Source organism: Lissotriton helveticus, chromosome 5_1, assembly GCF_964261635.1.
Source record: "Lissotriton helveticus chromosome 5_1, aLisHel1.1, whole genome shotgun sequence".
Taxonomy (NCBI): Eukaryota; Metazoa; Chordata; class Amphibia; order Caudata; family Salamandridae; genus Lissotriton; species Lissotriton helveticus.
In genome coordinates, this window is record NC_136065.1 from 443,327,187 (window position 1) to 443,348,883 (window position 21,697).

Sequence of the window (21,697 nt, forward strand, 5' to 3'; positions counted from 1 at the left end):
TTAGACATGTGTGACCTTTCAGATTGTTGACAACCATGGGGTTTCAACAAATCTGACTGTCCACCCTTTCAATCAATAAGAACAGTTCCTCATTTTTTGGACATTACGATTTTCTGCAGCCAGCCATTCAGAATGGCCGTTGGTGACTTTACCCTATCTCAAACATGCTTTGCCGTTTATTTCTATTTCTATTTTGGGCATTTGTAAAGCGCCTGGTGACGCCACTGGCGTGTCCCCGCGCTGTAGTAAGTGAGAAATGACCGCCCTCCCGCCCATAAGAAGTTACCTGCTGAAAAGGTGAGTTTTGAGCTTTTTTCTGAAAAGGGTTTCAGAAGGTTCAAGACGTAGTTCTGGAGGCAGGATATTCCAGCATTTGGGCGCGAGAAATCTAAAAGATCTCCCTCCCATACGAGCCTTCCTAACCCTGGGAACCGTCAGCAGTCCGGTCTGAGACGACCGTAACTTACGGGTAGGCTCGTAGTGGGACACCAGATTCTGAAGCGGTACAGGGGCTTTACCATTCAAGATCCGATGACATGTGGAAAGGGTTTTAAACTCAATCCTCTCCTCCATAGGAAGCCAGTGGAGGGCTTGAAGAGCAGGAATTGATGGTGATCTCCTGGGGAGCCTGAGTACAAGCCGTGCTGCGGCGTTTTGAAGGACTTGAAGGCGGCCCATGACCGTTTATGGTGGCACAAGCAGCCTGGGTGCAGGTCCTCTTCTCTTTTGAGGAACAGAACCACTAGTGTGATGAGGCTCATGTCTTTAACCCATCATTGGCTCTTTCCGGTGGACTTCATGTTCTCCAACATCGATTAATGCTCACAGACATCAAGCAGCTGCCCGCTCCCTGGTGACTGACGCATCGACCCATTGATGGGAGCATGAGTAGTCAACCTCATATCCAAGAAGGGTCCCTAGGTAAGTGGCCCTCAATGTAAATGGAGGCAGGATGCCCGTCAGTAGATCAGAAATCGTTTTTGATCAGGATAAATGCAGAATTACCGGGAGCAGAGCCAGAGACCCCTCTGAGAGAGTCCACTGCGCTTAGGGAGCCTCTCGCAACAGAGATGGGGAAATGATACCACTCCCCCTGGGATCACAGCTTACTGGACTTTGGGTGCAGCTTCGACTCGTCTATCGGTTTGTGTCCCCGTCACCCTCCCCTCCTCTTGCCATGCCGTGTCTCTAACCCTCCCTTCCTCTTTCCCTCCTCCATTCTCTGTTTACTTCCCCTGCTCCTACCCCCCTCCCCGGAATATCTCCACTTGCCTGCTTTTTCCCTTACCTATATGTTCCTTTTTGTTTGTCTCCTCAACCTTACTTGTCACTATGTTGCCATGCTCTAAAAACTGTGTAACCTTTGTAAAGATGTAACCTGCAATTAATGTCTGATACTCATGTAAAGCGCTCTGATACCTCCGGGTCTAGCCAGAGCTATATAAAACCTTTAAATAAATAATAAATAAACAGAATCCTAAATAATAAATAAACAGAATCCACACTTTTCTCTAGTGTGCCTCTTGAGTTCATTTCATGTTTTTAAAACACAAATCTGTGTACTCGGGTAAAATAAATAAAACTCCGAAATTCACAATGTTTGCGTTTTGGAGAACAGTTTCACCCTCGCCGATTCAGATACTTGGAATACGCATAGGGACACAGGGAAGTAGCATAAGAAGGGGGTATGAAGAACATGGCTATCGTAGAGATCTCCATAATAAAGCACTACGTCTTCTTATGAAATTAGACTTCTGGCATGCATTGGTCAAGGACCGATGTAGATTTTCACATGCATTTCCTGCTTTACAGAGAGTAGGCGTGCAACGTCTAGTGTAGCGCAAGTAGGAATTTTCAAATGATATGCATGAACATAGGACAATTGGAAAATTGTCCAGCCATTATTCTATTCTTTATGTGTGGTCAGAAGCACAAATAGACCCATACTCTGGGGGTTACATCTTCATTTGGAGAGATACCTGGCAAATTCTTTCAAGGCTATGATTTCCACAATCCTGACAAAAGGGGTTCTCTATGGCACACGTTTTCTTGATAATTTCTCAAAATAGGATAATATTGACAATGTCAATCGGAGCTTATGTTTGCCTGAAGTTTAGTACAGCAAAAAGCAAATGATCAGAAGAGCACATTTGACCTTACTGACTGATGTAAACATTAATATTATTGAACAAGATCTTCCCATTTGGCATAGGTCTGCATGAAGAAGTATGGAGCAGAAGCCGGCCCATAAGGCATGTCGCCCCCACTATTCACTCCATCAGCCACATTATCTCCGCGCAGTACTGAGAAGTAATCACTCAATCAGCCACGTTATCTCATCAAGGTCTATTAAGCAGCAATCATTTTGTCAGCCATGTTATCTTATCTGGCCATCCTGAGCAACAAGCACTCCATCATCCATGCTACTTAATCAAGAAATATCTCGGCAGAATGCACTCCATCAGCCTTGAAGTACTGAGCAGTAAATTACTCCATCACCCATGTTACTTCATTATGAAGTACTGAGCAGTAATTACTCCATCAGCATGTTACCTCATTATGAAGTACTGAGCAGTAATTACTCCATCAGCATGTTACCTCATTATGAAGTACTGAGCAGTAAGTACTCCATCAGCATGTTACCTCATTATGAAGTACTGAGCAGTAATTACTCCATCAGCATGTTACCTCATTATGAAGTACTGAACAGTAATTACTCCATCAGCATGTTACCTCATTATGAAGTACTGAGCAGTAATTACTCCATCAGCCATTTCCACTTATTATGAAGAACTGAGCAGGAATTACTCCACAAGTCGTTTTACCTCATCAGCAAGTATTCAGCGGGACTCACTCAATCAGCCATGTCAGAGCAGGAATCTCCATCATCCAAGTGACCAGATCAGGAAGCACTCTAAACTATAATTCACCAGCCATGTCAGAACTTAATGAAGCACTGAACAGCAACCATACAATGACCCCTAGCAAGTCAAGCTCTGCACTTCCTGGCATGTCCTTCTCTTCAACTATGGCTCATGGAAAACAATTGGAAAATATTGTTTTCACAGACAGTGTAAAACAATTGGAAAATATTGTTTTCACAGACAGTGTTCCTTTGCACTCACCTTCCATACGCAAAGCGCCTGTCCTTGTGGTGGTCACCAAATGTATCCCACAGTCGAAGAGAAACGCTCACTTCATCGACAACATCCCGTGAGCGCTCAAGGACCTACAAAAAATGCATGCAGTAAATTAATGCTGGTCATTTAGGTCAATTTCCACTGCCACTCAGTTTCATTGTGAAAACATAAGTGGATAAATTATTAACCAAAACAAACATTATTTGTTTCCCGTTGGCTTCTGAACAGCATACTCTCCGCACATCACAAAAAAGCAGCCGGACAATGAGTACGCTACCAGGACCAAAGAAGAGATTTTCATGAAACGCAGTATTACTTACACACCTTCCCATATATCAGTCCTCTGCAACCTAATTTATCACTAGTATATATCAACTCTTGTTTAATTAATGCACGGTGCCAATAGAACCTTAGTCAATTTCATGCTTGAAATTATTCAGATTTTTAAGAATATATTTTTGCAAGAAATACTTCAATAAACATTGGGCTGGCTCTCTGGCGCACCATCCATTGCGCAGTATTTTCAGTGCTTAACTTGAGCCGGTGGTTTCCGGCACTTTATTTTCAACACCAGCGCTTGCGGCAGTCTGTCCCACGTGGTGCTGTCTGGCTAATTTAGAGATAACCATAAGGGGTCCTGGAATATCCCAAATTGTCACACTTGTAGGAGTGCAATGGTTAGTAGTTATGTTCCTACTATCATTGGCAGCTGACAGGGCAATGTGTGGTGTAAGCTGCAGTGGCCTCCTGACGAACCCCTTGGCTATTATGTTATTTACAAATTAACCACTGGGCGTATTTTAGATTATCCCACACATTCAGCGCTCTACACCTCAGAAACTAGGTTCGTGCTCCACAAATACCTATAAATTAACCTACAAATACCTATAATTAAATACAACCACACTCCCAACAATCTCATTGATCTATAGACTTGAAAGAGTATTTGTGACCCCGCAGAGCACTTGCATTAACTGCCTAAATTCAGTAGCTGATTCCATTTCTGTTTTTTTAAATGTAGGACACGAATAATGAAGACCTGTAACTTCTGTCTGGTCAGATCTTTCCCAAACGTCAAACTCAACTCTTCTGAGAGGACGCTTGTTGTTACTCTGCTTCACAGATACCAGGCAGGTCTGCCGGGCACCAATACCTTACACAGCTGAGGTTGTGTTTTCCCTAAAACAGGCACGAACCACTACAACATTTTCCATCATAATTGTTTATTCTATTATTTCACACATTTGGTCCATCCTACCTAGTCCACAAAATATGCAGTTATGGTTTTCTTCTTTTAGATCATTGGCTACTTGGTTATGGGGTAGAAATGTTCTTATCATGCATTAATAAGTTAAACGATGGGATAAGTTGGAATATGACATAGAAGACTACTCATAATAGCTCACTTGCTAACTGGGGGACCTTCTTTCTACAGTGATGACAAACAAGTCAATCACTGGTCTCAGTCCTTGAAGAAAAGGAATTCCACCCAAGGTATAAGTGCATGGAACAATGCCAACTCTAACTTGGATACACAAAAAGTGATCTAACTCAATGTGGCAAACAGAGAATGTAATTGTGCATGTTCCCTGATGCAATCCTTAAGGACACTGCATAAGACACTTTCTAGGAAACAGTATCTAATGAGATTCATTATAAATGCGAGAAACCATACCTCTTGGCAGACGCGGTACTGGTCGATGGCCCAGACGGTGGGTACATGCGTCGACAGCAGCTGGTACTGGGTCAAGGTGGTATTACATGCCCTCGCACAAATAAGGCGCGTCTTCCCCACGGCATTGTCCCCCACAACCACACACTTGATGGTTTCGACATTAGGTCTTTCGTAGTCCATGTCCGTGTCCATCTATAGGAACCTACAACAAGAGAAAAGCGGATTTATTCCCCTCGCCTTAAAAGCGTCGCCTCTCCATTGCGCGAGGCCCTAAATGGAGCAGCCTCCACCGAACAGCATTTGATAATAGACGAGTGGACAGAGGCTGAGAAGCTCTTTTGTACTCCAGCACAAAAACAAGTGCTTTGTTTTGACTGAGAACATTATGACCTAGTAAACATCGCTTCCTACTGTTTGCTCTAAACATAAACCTGTTCGAGAAGGTCAAATCTGGCTACTGTCAGGATGACTGCTGCCATCAAATAGACCGCTCCCCTCACACCAGGACCTCTAGAGCCAGATCACTTGCAGGTTTCCCCTGGCATAAACCCGCGCTGGTCTGGATATTGCTAAAGCTGATTGTTCCAAAAACAAGCACCAGCTAAGAGGCAAGGTTAAAGCAAAACAGTGGAAACTGTTTTCTTCTAACTTTATATTAGTGAGCCATAATAGCTGACAGTCAACAGATCTTTGTGCGCAGGTCAAAAGGAGATCACAGAATAAAAAAACAGTCCCACACTCAGAGACGTTTTAAGGCGTGGGCAAAGTGGGCTCTGACCCAGGGGCCCCCCTGATAGAGCCGGCTCTGTTCTGCAAAGAGTCGTGCCCTGGTGACCTTGAATAATTCTTAAACAGATTATTTTAAATACCGTTTCCCTTTAATTTATTTGAAAGTGGGTGGCGTGTGAGTCTATTATAGACATTTTGCATTGAAAAGTTGCGTTTATGTTTCATTCCTTAAAATCAAAACAGGACCCTACATATTTATATGTCACAGAGATTATTTGCAGTAATATTAATGAGTTCTGCAGTGTTACAATATTGAAAACACAGGTCACTGTTCCTAAATATTAGATGTGAACACATTTAGAATTTGAGCAGTGTGCAACTGCACTGTCAGTGAGCTGACGAAAGAGGGCATGAAAGAGCTGAAACTGGATCCTAAGTTCAAGGCTGTTCTAAACAGGGGACCCAAAATACGTTTGGCCCTGGGCCTCCAACATCCTTAAGATGTCCCTGCCCACACTGAACCAATCTACACATTTTCAAGTGCAGGCTCTTGTTTCCACCTTTTATTTGAATTTGTGTAACTAAGCAAGAACTGAGTCAAACATTGCCGCACAGCTATGCGGCTAGTCATTCTAGCAGGAATAGAACAAGCAAAACCCTTCTAGTATGTAGTTTTTTAACTCACAAATCAAGCTGCAGGTAGGGGTCGAAGACTTGCCTTAAAAACATGAGCTCTATCAAAATATACACTCTTAATGCAACCAAAGAGCAAGAGTCAACCAAAGCAGGCGTATACATCAGTGCTTTAAATGGGTCGGTACTGTCTGGAGTACTGGCACTTTTTGGGTTTCGCCTGCCGAAGGCTGCGCTCTGCGCAGCTCTTCAGCGCAGGTGAAATCCTATGTCGACAATAAGCACTTCGGGAACGTCCCCCGGCTCTCATTGGCTAGCTCCATAAATGGAGGCTAGCCATTGAGTGCCGGATCTGTCCGTCAAGGCCGGACCAGATTCGGGGGCGTTCCCGAGATTTATTCCCAGGGCGGAGTTACGTTTTTTCCCGTTCCCTCCCCTTTCACTGAAAGTGAATTCAGATGCGCTGTCCATTCCCGCCCCCTCCGTGTGCCTTTCCGCCCCCCTCGCTGTCCTGTGCACGTTTCCCGCCGTCCGTGTCCTCTCCCGCCCCCTCCCGCCGTCCGTGTCTTCTCCCGCCCCCTCCCGCCGTCCGGGTCTTCTCCCGCCCCCTCCCGCCCCCTCCCGCCGTCCGTGTCTTCTCCCGCCCCCTCCCGCCCCCTCCCACCCCCTCCCGCCCCCTCCCGCCGTCCGTGTCTTCTCCCGCCCCCTCCCGCCGTCCGTGTCTTCTCCCGCCCCCTCCCGCCGTCCGTGTCTTCTCCCGCCCCCTCCCGCCGTCCGTGTCCTCTCCCGCCCCCTCCCGCCGTCCGGGCCATTATAATATTAAGAAACAAGGTGTTGATTGAATTTGACGCACAAGAGTTTTGACCAAGGCACCTGGCGCCGGATTTAAACTCTGTTGATCAGGCAAGTAAATGGCTGATCAACATCTAGTCCTTTTCAGTTGCAGGTGGTTGATAGCCCAGAGACACTTGTTGCGTCTTGTGCACGGTGAAATCAGTGCCCGCCATGTTGTGAGAGGACAGAGCAGGGTTGATGGAGGGGAGTGACGGCTGCTCCTCTGATTCACAGCCGGAGCCTCCCCCTCTGCAGAGCTCGTAACGGCGTCGGCACTGCACCCAGCACGGTGAGGAGTCCGAGCCTTGCCCGGGAGAGACAGAGCAGGAGGCGAGCTGCAGAGGGCACGGGGCGCCCCGAAGGATTTCTGCAGCCATGCCAGCCGTAATTGTCACCACCAGGTCAGTCTGCCCCAGCACTCAGTGCTTGTGAAACTAAGCACGCAGCATTGTTGTTATTTTCTCTGGGAACTTTGTCACACTGACGACGCTGAACGGAGTGTTTACTTGCTGAAAGCAGGCTGGGCTCCCCAGCCACCGGTGGTTCTATACACAGCAGCAGCTTGCTTTTTATATGTGCAGCTAGCAGTCCCTTCTCTTTGCCTATTGCTTACTTTACTTTCTTATCCAGAAAGCCAATCTTTTTGCTTGCAAACGGTTCTGGTCCGTTGGCGGTTCTCTTTTGCCACTGATGAGATCGTAGTTGCTTATGCATTGTCTCTGGTTTTGTTTTGGTGGTGTAGTTGTTTCTGGCACTATTACAGATATACTCAGACACGGCAGGGTTCCGTCAGACACTGTTATGGTACAAGTTATTATAGGCACTGTCGTATTGAATTTTTGAGAAATCTGAATTATTCTTTGGGTACTTTTGGTCCTTTTCAGGTACTGGGGTGGTTTTGGCCTGACACTCTTATGATTTTCTGGCACAGCACGTTTTGCTATGGCACAGTGCTGGTCCTGTTGTGTCACTTGGGTTCTGTTTTGCAGTTTCTGTGTGTCGACTGGCCCTGTTGCTTCATTCTCCTGTCGGAGGGGGTTGTATTCTGCTGCTGTTAGTATGTTGCAGTCCAGGCCCTTCGAACAAACGTTGTCCTTTTCTGGTTCCCACCTAGCCCCTTACGAGCTCTCTTCCTGGTACGGCTTTCCTCCTGTCGTCTCGTACTGCCTGAGGGTGACCTCCTGTCGTCTCGTACTGCCTGAGGGTGACACATGAGAAGCGAGCAGCAAACTGCACACGGGACACTTGTTTATTTCTTGAAGTGACTTCCACTTACAGATCTTGAGCAGCATAGCCATGTATCAGGTGACAGATCTCACTAGCTCCTACCTTAAGAGATCAGATCTATCCCTCAGTTTACACTGACCTCGCAGATCCTCTTCATACATAGAGATCTTTTAAACTATGTAGATTTGGCAGAATTAGGTGTGCATTGCTTTTTACAGGTACATCGAAAACTCTGCATTTATATACCTTGAATGCCCAGCATCTAGAGTAGACCATAAAGTCCCCATTCTGCTGACATGTACGCTGTAATTAATATTTATCTTATTTTAGGAACCGTATCTGTATATGATTGTTGATGTAAGTTTTGGCGGATGTTGGAACGAGCTCTAATGCAGACACAAGGTATACATGTTAAATTTGGAGCAAATTGATTCTTTATCAAAATACTGAAATGTTAATCTCATATTTAGAATGAGCTGAAAATGTAAAAAAAAGATGGTTTGCAGTACGAGCTGCATGTTCCAATGTTCATAGCTTTCATACGAGGGTGTGTTGGAGACGAGGTTAAATGTCCTCACCTGTGTCATGTTCCCAGTTTGTGGGAAATTGTGGAATCTCAGATCGAAACAGGCATTGACAACACCAGTAAGTCTCAACTTAATTTGCCAATCTATGTAAACACACACATTCACAAATGTATTTCCATGTGCTGCATGCACAAATGCTGTTTATTACATTAAATCCTGTCGTGTTGGCCTTGCCAGTGCTGGGAAAAAGGATTGTTCTCTGTATGGAATACATATAGGAAATAAATAATTGAATGTGACAAGCAGCGCGATGATTGAGTGTACAATTCAAATGCCCTTGTCCCTCATGCATTTCCTGGAAGGTAGAAAGCAAATAGGCACTAGCTTGAGGTCAGAGAGTATTACTCCACTGGATGACGCCAAATCCCACTTTAAAGAATTTGTAACAGTACATCTTGCTGACAGATGCGTTGTCAATTGATACCAGAAAAGATTGCTTTCTGTAAATAGTGCATGTGTGGGATAGAGAATTTCATGTGTGATGATTCAGTGTACTTTCGGGTGGATGTAAAGCCCATTCTGCTTATAAATAAGTTATTGGTAACAGTAGGTCTTGGGGACAGCTATGCTGTCAGGCAAGACCTCAAACACGAGCATTAGCAAAGCCAATATATTTCACTCTTGAGACCTAGTGGCTTTACTACTGCTTTTTAGCCATTCTGTTCTAGGGGAGTAACACTGATGGCACTAATTGGGTGGGGGGGAGCAGTACAAGGGGTATTGAGGAGAAGCCGTTGGTGACAGTAGGAAGGTGCAGCTGGGGGAAGGAAGGAGCACAGTCTGGGTATGAGGAGGAGAAGCAACGAGTGACCGAAGGAAAGGAGGTGGGATGAAGCAACATGGATGGCAGGCATGGGACATCCAAAGCACAGTGGTATGCAGTAGTGTACGAGGTTGTTATTCCTCCACTATAGTTGTACGCCGTCTTCTTCCCAGTTCAGTGGTATTTGTCCCTCGCAGTTACAATTGCAGCCTCTCTCGTGTAGTCAGGACATAATGTTTCTACTTCTGTGGTTTCATTTAGCTATTTAAGGTACTCTGGGAGTTGTTTTCGTTTGAGTGGCAGGCCGGATACCAATTGTTCAGAATAGCCAAGCACTGGAAACATGGCTGTGCTTGCTTCCCTGCCCCCTGGCTGTGCTTGCTTCCCTGCCCCCTGGCTGTGCTTGCTTCCCTGCCCCCTGGCTGTGCTAGCTTCGCTGCCCCCTGGCTGTGCTTGCTTCCCTGCCCCCTCGCTGTGCTTGCTTCCCTGCCCCCTCGCTGTGCTTGCTTCCCTGCCCCCTCGCTGTGCTTGCTTCCCTGCCCCCTCGCTGTGCTTGCTTCCCTGCCCCCTCGCTGTGCTTGCTTCCCTGCCCTTTCGCTGTGCTTGCTTCCCTGCACCCTCGCTGTGCTTGCTCTCCTGAGTGGGTGTGTGTGGCTCTGGGTGTGTGTGTGTGGCTCTGGGTGTGTGTGTGTGTGTGTGGCTCTGGGTGTGTGTGTGTGTGGCTCTGGGTGTGTGTGTGTGGCTCTGGGTGTGTGTGTGTGTGTGTGGCTCTGGGTGTGTGTGTGTGTGTGGCTCTGGGTGTGTGGCTCTGGGTGTGTGTGTGTGGCTCTGGGTGTGTGTTGCTGCCTCTGGGGGTGTGTGTGTGGCTCTGGGTGTGTGTGTGTGGCTCTGGGTGTGTGTGTGTGGTAGTAATTGCTGTCTGCTGAGCTCGTCCGTAGGGTACAATAGGTCTCACTTTTGCGAGAGATTAAGCTATTGGCAATGTAAATGACAATCCATTTATTTATCTGTTTTCAAAACCAACACATAAATACAAATTTTGTCATTTACAATGCCAATAGCTCTAACTTTTCCAAAGGCGAAACCGTTGCATTGTAAATGCTTGTTTATTTTGAGAGGGAGAGTACCAGCACTTCAAGAGAAATGCAATACTTTTAATTGGCGAGAACCAGCACCTCAGAAACAAGCAGGTAATCTGGTACAGGGTATCTGCACTTCTATTTTTCCATTTCAAGCACTGAGTATACTGGTTAGTCATCTAAAAGTGCATGTTAGGTGATGTTACCAAGGTTTATATAGTGCTGTATTGCATCAACATGGACTTAAGGCACTGTCAAAAATTGGGTACCTTCAGGGTTCAAGCCCTGGTCTTGAGGGTTCTATCCTAGACTGGACACTCATTTCTGATTGTTTTAGTCGGACCATCAGTGTTGGGGTGCTTCATGTACACATTTGGTCTGTGTGTGTTGTGATGGTTAGTGTTTGAGCCACGCTAGAGCAAACATACATTATTATCAAAGATGTGTAGATATGGCCGGAGCCAAAATCGCCGACCTAGGTGCTGCGCAGCGCAACCAAACATCTCAATCTATGTGTTTATTTAATTATTTATTTAGGGAATTCTGATATAACGCCACATGTAGATGCTTCAGCGCGCCCTCTCTTTCTGATTTCTGCATTATCCAAAAATATGCAAACCAAGGAAAAATCAAACAGAAGAACGGGGTTGAAGTCATTACAAAATAAAGAGGATTTGCTACTATGGAAAAGATTGCACATCTTTTGCAAACCAAACAGTGTAAATATCTATGAAATTCAAACTCTATTAGCATTTAGAGCAATATAAGTACAGCGGGAAGACCAAAGCGCTTAGTGCTTCAACATACAGGCCCGACTGACCCAGACAGACCCTTTAATCTAGGTTTACAGTTGTGCTGGGATGGCTTTGCTAATTCTCACCTTTGACCTTTTCAGTCAAGAGGATTGTAGAGCAACACACGGTAATACGCGGAGAGCAGTAAGGGACATCCCGTAAACAGAAGAGCATAACTCAAAACACAAGCCAATCTGATTTGCTGAGACTGAGAGGATAATGACAATTAGTGAAGGTTTAATGCGATGATGACAGTCATTGGCTGTGACACCGGGCCGATAATAAATGCTGTGGCACACACTATTCAGATGCTACTGCAATGCCTCGTATTGTCTGACCACCAGGCTCGGCATCCTTTTTTGTTGGGAACATCTATTAAATAGGAGTCATGTGGATCTCAGTTCCAGGCCTCTCCACTAAGATAACATCTGATGTAATTTAAATTCGAATATAAGCACATGACATTATAATAGAAAGCACCGAAGAAAACCGACATTAAGGCTCGATGGCTCCATATATTATCGGTTCCACAAATTTTGAGTCAAATGGTAAAACTACTATTTTGAGATATTCACATCATCACTGCTGTGGTAAAATCACGTTACAGCACAGAGTAATCATGCTACATTGCCACCAGCACCAGACTAGTGTATATTGCTTGGGGAAAATGGGCAAATGTGATCGGCAACGGGAAGACCACACATTGCTATTTTTTTCCTGAGGTGAGGGCCCCTTCTGCAGGACTCCATTAATCTGAATAGTATCAAGAGGAGTTCACTATTAATATATGTATTCCACTTGTGTAGACAAACACATTTATTTTATTTATTTATTCAAAGTTTTATATAGCGCGAACAGGATCCTTACAGATATCAGAGCGCTTCACAAAGACAGGGTAGGGGCAGTAGGAGTCAACAGAGATAATGGGAACAGTATAATAGTCAATAACATGGTAATAACATGGTTAATAAAAACATACATAAAACCAATCCATATACAATCAGGTAAGGAAGTAATATAGGACAGCACAAGTCATTGATCCCACTACAGAGGTGTTCAGGTGGATCAGTAAACCAACGTGTATCACATCTTGGTCGGTAGTAAGAGAGTGGCGTAGTAGTGCCCCCGACAAGTAGAGTATAGTGCCAAGGGATAGGGTGAGCAGTGATATAAAACAATGCAGAGTCTCTGAACCAACATCTAGAACGATCAGGAGATCTTGGCCAGAAGGATTGTTTTCACCTCTTTCTTGAAGAGTGCAGTGGAGGAGATCAGCCTGATTTCAGGAGGGAGCGCATTCCAGATCCTGGGTGCCATTCCTGAGAAGGAGCGCTTGTAGGTTTTCACTTTCCGGAATCTACGAGGTTTCAGGAGTAGATTTTTTGTACTCCTATTGGATCTCGAACCTCCTGATATAGACAGCTTTTGAGCGAGGTAGTTGGGTGCCTTGTGGTGCACGGCCGCGTGTGTCATAACTGCAATTTTTAGATGTATTCTGGCTTCAAAAGGCAGCCATTTTAGAGTCTTTAAGTCTGGGGATATGTGCGAATGCTTTCTAGAGCCAGTAATGAGTCTCGCGGCAGCGTTCAGGGAGGCTCTTAAGGGTGCTGTTGTGGATAGTGGGAGACCGCTGAGGGCCGCAATTCCGTAGTCTATTCGAGGGATGATTAAAGCTTGTACAGCAGTTTGGAAGTCGTTGGCCGGGAGGAAGGGTTTAATTTTCCTCAGCGTGTTAATTTGAAAATTAGCTGCTTTTGTGGCTTTGCTGACGTGCTGCTGCATGTTGAGCTTGGCGTCGAGTGTGATGCCTAGGGATTTCGCCGAGTCCACGATGGTAGGTTGGACATTGAGTGCTGTTAGGTTGTTGAGCCAGGTTTGGGTGGTGGAGATTTTCGCCGGGGGTGTGATGAGTAGGAACTCAGTTTTCAGAGCATTTAGTTTGAGGTGATTATCGGCCAGCCAAGATTGGGTGTTAGTAAGCGTGGAATTCAAATGTTTGATATCTTCCGGGGATTGTAACTTTAGATAGAGTTGTGTGTCATCGGCGTACATATGGAATTGAACATTGGATGCTTGAAGCAAGGTGGCGAGCGGTTCCATAACGAGGTTGAACAGTGTAGGGGAGAGGGTGGATCCTTGTGGGACACCTAGATCTGCAGGCACAGTTGTAGATAGCACATTGTCGATCTTGAACCTCTGAGACCGATTGTGAAGGAAAGACGAAAACCACTTGAGAACAGTTCCCGATAGCCCCATTCTAGTGCTTAGCAGCTCCAGCAAGTTCTCATGTTTGACCGTGTCAAATGTTGACGAGAGGTCAAGAAGGATGAGGAGGCAGGACTCATTGCGATCCAGAATTTGGAGGGCGTCATCAATTATGTGTGTCATAGCTGTTTCCGTGCTATGTTTCGCTCTGAAGCCTGATTGATGAGGGTTGAGGAGGTCAAATTGATCAATGTGTTTTGTTAGTTGGAGTTGGACACATTTCTCCAGCAGTTTGGCCAGGGTGGGGATATTGGTGATGGGCCGATAGTTGTTTAGGTCAGACGGATCAGCTGTAGGTTTCTTGAGTATAGGCGTGACTTGCCCCACCTTAAGGGAGTCTGGAATGTGGCCTTGTTGCAAAGAGCTGTTGATGATCTTGGTCCAGAGAGGGAGGAGCAAGGGGATAAAGTCTTTTACAGCATTAGCAGGTAGAGGGTCTGTGAGGTGATTAGAGGGCTTCAGGGTGCAGAGCAGTTTGTATATTGCTTCTTCTGAATAGGTATCGAAGTACTGCCAGGATGCCTTGTTTTTAGGTTGAGTGTCTGCCATTCTGGTGTGGTTGGGGTATCGGCTTACATCCATGATGAGGTCATTTCTTATGTTGTCAGTCTTTAGTTTAAAGAAAGCAGAGAAGGCTTCACAGTGTGGGGTGTCGTTTGTTGTGCTGTTTGATTGTGTGGGTTGTGCCTTTGTTTGGGTCTTGATTAGCTCGAACAGCTTTCTTGGCCTGTTCTTCGCTTGGTCCAACTGGCGGCTGAAGAAGTCCGACTTTGTGCGCTTTATTTTCCTAAAGTAGGCATTTCTCTTGTTCTTAAGCTTTTTGAGATGCAGTGCTGAAGGGTCCGATCTCCAGGTGCGCTCTGCCATTCGCATATTACGCCTTTCTTCATTGAGTCTGTCATCATACCAGGGGTTAGAGATTTTGGTGGAGACTCTCTTCAGTTGCAGAGGGGCGGCTTCATTGACTATTGTATTCATAGAGTCAAGGTAGTGGTCAGTCAGTGATTGAGCATCTGAGGCCCCTGAAGGGGGAAGGAGGAGGTTGCCGATGTGGGGAGGTAGGGTAGAGGGGTTGAGATTCTTCAAATCCCTTTTCCATGCTTTGGTTTTGATTGGTTGAGTAGGGTTAGGTTTAACTTTTTAGTTGATAAAGAAGGTGATAATGTGGTGATCTGACCAATCGCAGGGTAGAATCGCCTCCAGTTGAATAGCGTTCTCTTTGGCAATGATGAGATCGAGTATCGCGCCTTTGTCGTGTGTTGGTTTATCGCATAATTGGGTGAGGTCAAGCGCATTGAGGAAAGTTTTGAGACTATTCACCACGGTGTCTTTCTGATCGTTCCAATGGAGATTGAAGTCACCCAGGTAGACTTGAGTGGTCTGCCGACCGGCATTGGAAGTGATCAGGTCCATGAATTGTTGGGTGAATATGAGATTGTCACCAGGCGGGTGATAGATGAGATGTAAAGCACAGACTTGTTTGCCCTCACTGGTGATGTCGAGGCAGAGGAGTTCACAGGAGGAAAGGGAGGGGGAGGTGACTTGAGTAACGGAGAGGTTGCTCCTAAAAATGCATGCAATTCCCCCGCCCGTCTTGCCAGGAGACCTGTCCAGCCTAATGATGTGATAATTGGGGGGGACTAGTATGTCCATAATCGGGGTAGAGGCTTCAGTGAGCCACGTTTCCGTTAGAATGGCTAGGTCCAGATCCCTATCTGAGACGAGATCCGCGATGTCGGAGGAATGTCTCTGGGCCGATCTGCAGTTTAGTAGGATGCATTTGAGTTTGGGAGAGAGAAGGGTGGTCGAGCTTTCTAGTGTGAGGGGAACTTTTCTGAGGTTGTTAGGGACGGAGCCTCTGTTGTTGAGTGTTGGGGGCCTTAGAGGGTTTGTAAGAATTGTGGGTATGGGGATGTGTGAGTTGGAAAAGTCTTTTACCGGACCTGGGCCATAAGAGCGTAGGAGAGAGCATAGGTCGCGGTCCGACAAGGAGTTGAGAACACGACGGGGGCGGTGGGAATTATTGCGCACGGGGATAGTAGGCCATTGCTGGTGTCGTCGGGGGCGAGGGTATGCAGGGAGTGTGCGTCGTTTGTAGGGTAGTGGGATGGTGGGAGGTAGACTGGGCTGTGAGGAGAGAAGGTCTTTGATTGCGTGGATGTCTTTTTTGATTTGTAAGATTTCCTCTTTGACTTGTTGGAGGGTGGATAAAGTCCGGTCAGGAGGGTCATTGGGGAAGGTGTTGGTGGAGAGAGCCGTTGGTGAGTGGTTGAGTAGTGAGCAGGCAGGGTATCGGGGGGGGTATACTAGTGTTGTTGAGGGGTTGCGCGGAGCTAATGAGTGGGATGGTATTCAAGGAGTGGACGTGTTTGTGGGCGAGGGGTGTGGGTGATGTAGGTGAGACAGGCGGTGGGTGGGAAGCATAGGTAGTGACTTCAGTGGGAGACGGTGCCGGTGAGTAGAATAGTGAGTGAAGGCTGAGGACAGTGGGGGAGACAGGAGGGTAGTGAGGGTTGAGAATAGGAGGTGGGAGAGAGGGGGATGCTAAGGTAAGGGAGGAGGTATGTTCTGTATCTTTTGTTGGGAGGGAGATAGAGTTGTGAGTGGGAGTGGGGAGGGAGCAGGGAAGGGAGAGGTGTCTGCCGTGGGGGGGATGGGGGGGATGGGTGGATAAACTCCGAGTGATGGTGTGTGCAGATGTAGGCGTGTTGTGGGTGGGAGTTGTTGTGTCAGGTGTGAGAGACTCGTGGGTGGGAGTGGGAAGGGAGATGGGGAGGGAGAGGTGTCTGTCGTGGGGGGGATGGGAGGGGGGGGTGGATAAACTTTGGGCGGTGGCTTGTTCAGATGGTGGTGTGTTGTGGGTGGGGGATGTTCTGTCCGGGGGGGGGGAGGGATGGAGGGGATATGGGTGGGGATAAGAAGGGTCATGTTAGAGGGGCTGCAAGTATGTGCGTTGGAGTTATTTGTGACTGTTCTTGGGGAGTGGGGGGCGTTAACAGCAGGTGGGCCATTTACTGGGGTGCTAGGGGTAGAAGTGTAGTAGGTGGTGGCTGCGACGTCAGGGGTGATAGTGCTGGCGGAGTTCTGGGTGGGGGTCCGCAGCTTGGAGAGGTGCTCTTTGAACTTGGGGAACAGGTTGTCTAGTAATTCCAGGTTCTTGTCCGTGGATTGGATTAGGACAATCCCGTTATTGTAGATGGTAATGGTAGACCTGCCAGGGAAGAGGTGGGAAGGTGTGATGGTGAGACTTAGGCCATGAGTTGTTTTCCTGGTGGTGGAGACTGTGAGTAGGGATAGGAAAGTTTTCCTCCATTGGGCTCTGCGTGAGGTGTGGAAGATGATATCAGTATTCAGGGCTCCATTGCCCAGTGAGAAGTAAGTGTCAGCAAAGGGTGTTTCAGGGTGTGACCTCAAGAAGTTGTGTTTAAAACGTTTAGTGGCATTTTTGGAGAGAGGAGTGGAGGGGTAGTTAATTCTAAAAGTGTTCTTGCCGTTGAGCTCCATTTTATAGAGGCTGTGGTGTTAGGGGTAGGAAATAGGCCGATAGTACAAACTGTCAGCCGCTAGTTACAGGGCCAGGGAAGACACTAGTGAGTGTCACTAGTGATAGCCTATAATATAAATAATATACTGGAATAAAATAGAATACCTATGCAGGCAGTAAAATACCTGAATCGAAAGTGACAGTAGTGTGTAGTCAAAAAATATGTGAGGTACATGTGCCAGTAACAAAATACAATTACAAACAACAGTCAAATGCAGAAAAAAGTATTCTCATTCAGTGCATTACAAATGTTCAAAATAAAGCTAGGAGTGTAAGTGTAAGAACCAAATAAATGAGGTAGCGAACAGTGAATGATAGGGATAAAGGTGAGATAGGTGCAGGTGCAGCATGAGGTAGCGTTTGGTGCCGAACCGGTGAGGGAAAAGTGAAATGGGTGCAGTTTACGCAGAGTGTATAGAGTACTAGTAGAGGTATAAAACTGCAATATAGAGCAGTCACTTAATCGCACGAAGATACATATACACTACAAATACAAATACTAGTATAATACTAACAGAGTATGGGTGCAGACAGAGGCTGCTTGAGTCATAAATGACACTAGCGAGCATCCAAAAGAAATATGAGGTAGCGATCGGTGCATTACCTGTGAGGAGAAAGTGACATAGGTGCAGGGTACAAAAATACTACAAAGTACAGGTAGGAGTATAATACTGCGATAAGAGGCAGATACTTAATCACACATGTATGAGGTAATAGTCGGAAGATAAAGTGACATGGGTACAGGGTACAAAAATTCTACAAAGTACAGGTAGGAGTACAGTACTGCAATAAGAGATTAACAGTCGTAAAGTAATTAAATGAAAAGTATTCATCCGCTGACTCAAAGGGATGGAGTTGTGGAGCTGGGTCGGAAGAATACAGAGTAGAACAGTGGCGGATCGTCCGCTAAGGCGGAGAAGCGTCGCCCCACTGCTTTTCAGCAGTGTAAGGAATAATAATTGAGTTTTTCCTGTTTGTGGATGCGGCAGATTTGCCAGGCAGTACGGGGCGGGCTGCTCTGCTGACAGAGGAGGGGAGGGGCAGAGTGGTTTTCACTCCCTAAGTGCGCATGAATGTTTGACTGGCCCTCTAGGACTGGCCAAACATTCATGCGCACTTTCCATGTTATCCACGCAGGCTGCATTTCAGCCTGTATGGGGAACATGTCCAGGCCTCAATCTGTAGTATCCCTGGGCACTCAAAGTTTATATTTATGCTAAATGCTGTTTTTGTAATTAGGGGTTGCGCGTACATCTGTCGCACGTCGTCACTCGTGCCTTAAGAACTGAGAAACTGTAGTGAGCAACAAGTACTCACAAGATGCGCGCAAATTATTACATGGAACAGTGTGTTCCTACACATTTTTATCAAGTTCAAATCCACATGATTCTACAACATCCTTGTGTGATTTCAAAATCTTCATTTATTTATTTGTGCAAGTTTATAATTGTACTGATGTCATCTCAGTAAATCATTTATATTCAATCCTCTCAAAACACCCAATGCATTTCGGGTCATGAAAACAGAACGACCCTTCCTCAGGGGTCTGTAAAGAAAACATACAGGACCACGTTAGTTACCAGTCAGGTTAAATCAAGCATTATATGTACACAACACGTTCAAAACATATTGCGTTTCAAAATTCAATTGAATAACTCTGCAACATCAATATACGTCGATTGTTTATAAGCCACTCATTGCACGATAAGAAACCATAGAGAACGTGAACAAGGTAAATGGAAACATAATCAAATGTATGCAAGCCACTCCTACACCGTATAGCGGATACCTATGGTTATAGTAAATACATTCTCCAAGTATTATGTCACGGACACTGTGTCTACTTACTAGAGAGTCGAACAGGCTAGAAACGCTCTCACGGCTTCAACAAGCGAGGGGACGCGCTGCACAATGTTTTAAGCGAAAAGCCGGTAAGCATTAGTGACGCGCGGTCACATGATCAAAGTCAGGAAACACTAATCATTCGCAGCCGCGCCAAGGCGGGGAGTCACCACTCACGTGACATGTGCATGCAATGGCTTCAAGATGGCGTACCAAGTTCAACGTCAACAATGTTGACAGCATAAATATTAGAAAGCATGAAATAAATCGTAACAAACAAAAGAATATAGACAACCTAGCTCAATATGCGCAACAATCAGTTAATGTTTCATGTTGTATCAACAAGTACATGATGGTGTCAATCAATTGTGTGTGTACGAGTATCACATTTATATTTTGATTTAAACACATTCAATCAGATGAATACATACAAGATATATTGAAATTAACAAAGCGGAGGAAAGACCTTTTACCAATGTCTGTCAGGATCATCAAAATGTTTATAAAAAGCACGTATACTCAATCCTGTCATTCATCCCAGATGGCTGCAGAGAATTCAATTTTTTTATCCAAAAGAATTCAGCTTGTAATCGCTGTTTTTGAGGGTCGATGTCTTGGCGCTGTTTTATCACCTGCAGAATCGTGCATCTCAACTGTGAAATTTGGTGACGAGCCTCGATCCAATGATTAGCCACAGTAGATTTTTTGTTAGAGAGTCTGATGTTGCTCTTATGTTCTGTAATACGTACTTTCAATTTTCGTTCAGACTGTCCTACATATACTTTCCCACATGGACACTTGATGGCATAGATTATGTTTTTACTGTCACATGTTGCAGAATGTTGTAACTCAATTTTGTAACCTTTTGAAGGATGGGTAAATTGATTGCCTACAATTACATTGTTACAATGCACGCAGTTCAAGCACCTGGACATGCCTTTATATGTTTTTCTTTCTTTTGTGGGACTACTCAAAATCTCTTTCAAATTTCGTGATCTTTGATGAGCAAACATTATTTTATCACTATATAGTTCTTTAAGATCAGGTTCCTCAGAGATCAAAGACCAATGTTTGTTCAGGATGCGCTTAATGCGTGTGACTTCTGTCGAATATTTGAGTACACAAACTGTTCTTTTATCTTGACTTGAGATAGATGGTTCAAGCAATGTCTCTCTAGATTTGGTTGTTGTTCTTTCAAGTGACTCTTTCAAAATAGCCTCAGGATAGCCTCTCTTTCGGTATTTTTGAGTTTGAATCTCAAGGGATGTGGATAACTCTTGTTCATCAGAGGTGATGCGTTTCAGTCTTAAGAATTGTGAAGTGGGCAGGTGCTTTTTTAGCGCCTCAGGGTGAAAACTCTGAAACAGTAAACAGGAATTGCGATCTGTAGGTTTAGTGTGCACCTTCGTGCTCAATTGTTGATTATGAAGGGTAATCCTCACATCCAGGAAAGAAATTGATGACTCATCAATAATATGAGTGAACTTGATTCTGGCATTATGGGTATTCAAAATTTCAATGTTTTTTACCAGAGCCTCTTTGTTCCCTCTCCAGATTACGAATATATCATCGATATACCGTTTAAATAGAATCAGACCACTTGTCCAATCTGGATTATTCAATACATGATCAACTTCAAATTTATGCATATAGATATTGGCGTATGAGGGAGCCCCCCCAAACCCCATGGATGTTCCATTACACTGGTTGTAAAATTTTCCACTCCATTCAAAATAACTGTAGAACAATGCAAACTGCATTAATTCTAAGATGAACATTTGTTGTGATTGTTCGAGCTCACTGTGTAGTAAGCTCCATTCCAGTGCTTCAATACCCTCATTATGAGGTATTGACGTGTACAACGATACTACGTCGATAGTACATAGAAAGTATGTGAATCCTTCCTCAAACCGAATGTTGTTCAACATTTTTAAAAAGGCTGTAGTGTCCTTGATGTAAGTAGAACAATTCTGGACTATAGGCTGTAAGAATTTATCTGCAAATTTTCCTATCGGTTCTGAGATGGAGCCACAGGCCGAGACAATCGGTCTAAATGGAGGATTAACTGGATCCTTATGAATCTTAGGCAACATGTACAGTTGCGGTCTTCTTGGAAATGGTACTTCAAAGAATTTTTTAGTTTTTTCACTTATCCAATTCATTTCTTTAGCATGATTCACAATGTTGAGTAGAATGGCTTGATATTCTAAAGTTGGGTCATGGTCTAGAGGTAAATAAGTGTTCTCATCTGCAATATGATTGTTGACACTGTTATTATAAAAGGTGGTGTCCATAACAATCAGGGCACCGCCCTTATCTGCTTTTTGAAAAGTGAGATTAGAATTCGAACTCAGATTTTTCAATGTGTTCCACTCTTTGGAAGATAAATTCATTTTAGATGGTTTCGAGAATGGAATTTTCCGTACCTCAGTGAGCACTGATCTCTCAAATGCGTCTATAGTTTTGTGTGAAATAGGGGCACAGAATGTGCTTTTAGGCTTGAAGTCTTGATCCCAACTCATTTCACTTGTGCTTGCAGACATATCTTTAAAGAAGAACTTAAGTCGAAGTAGTCGAAAGAATTT

General features: G+C 45.1%; 1 protein-coding gene across 1 annotated transcript in view; it reads right to left on the minus strand.

Moving 5' to 3' along the window:
• Positions 1–21,697, minus strand: part of RHOBTB1 (Rho related BTB domain containing 1) — a 162,029-nt gene that overhangs the window by 92,356 nt on the left and 47,976 nt on the right. Inside the window, exons 2-3 of the mRNA XM_078642684.1 lie at positions 4,816–5,017; positions 3,126–3,229 (exon numbers count right to left, since the gene is read on the minus strand). Coding sequence (XP_078498810.1) covers positions 3,126–3,229; positions 4,816–5,007 — 296 coding nt within the window. The 5' untranslated portion in view covers positions 5,008–5,017. The remainder of the gene's footprint in view (positions 1–3,125; positions 3,230–4,815; positions 5,018–21,697) is intronic.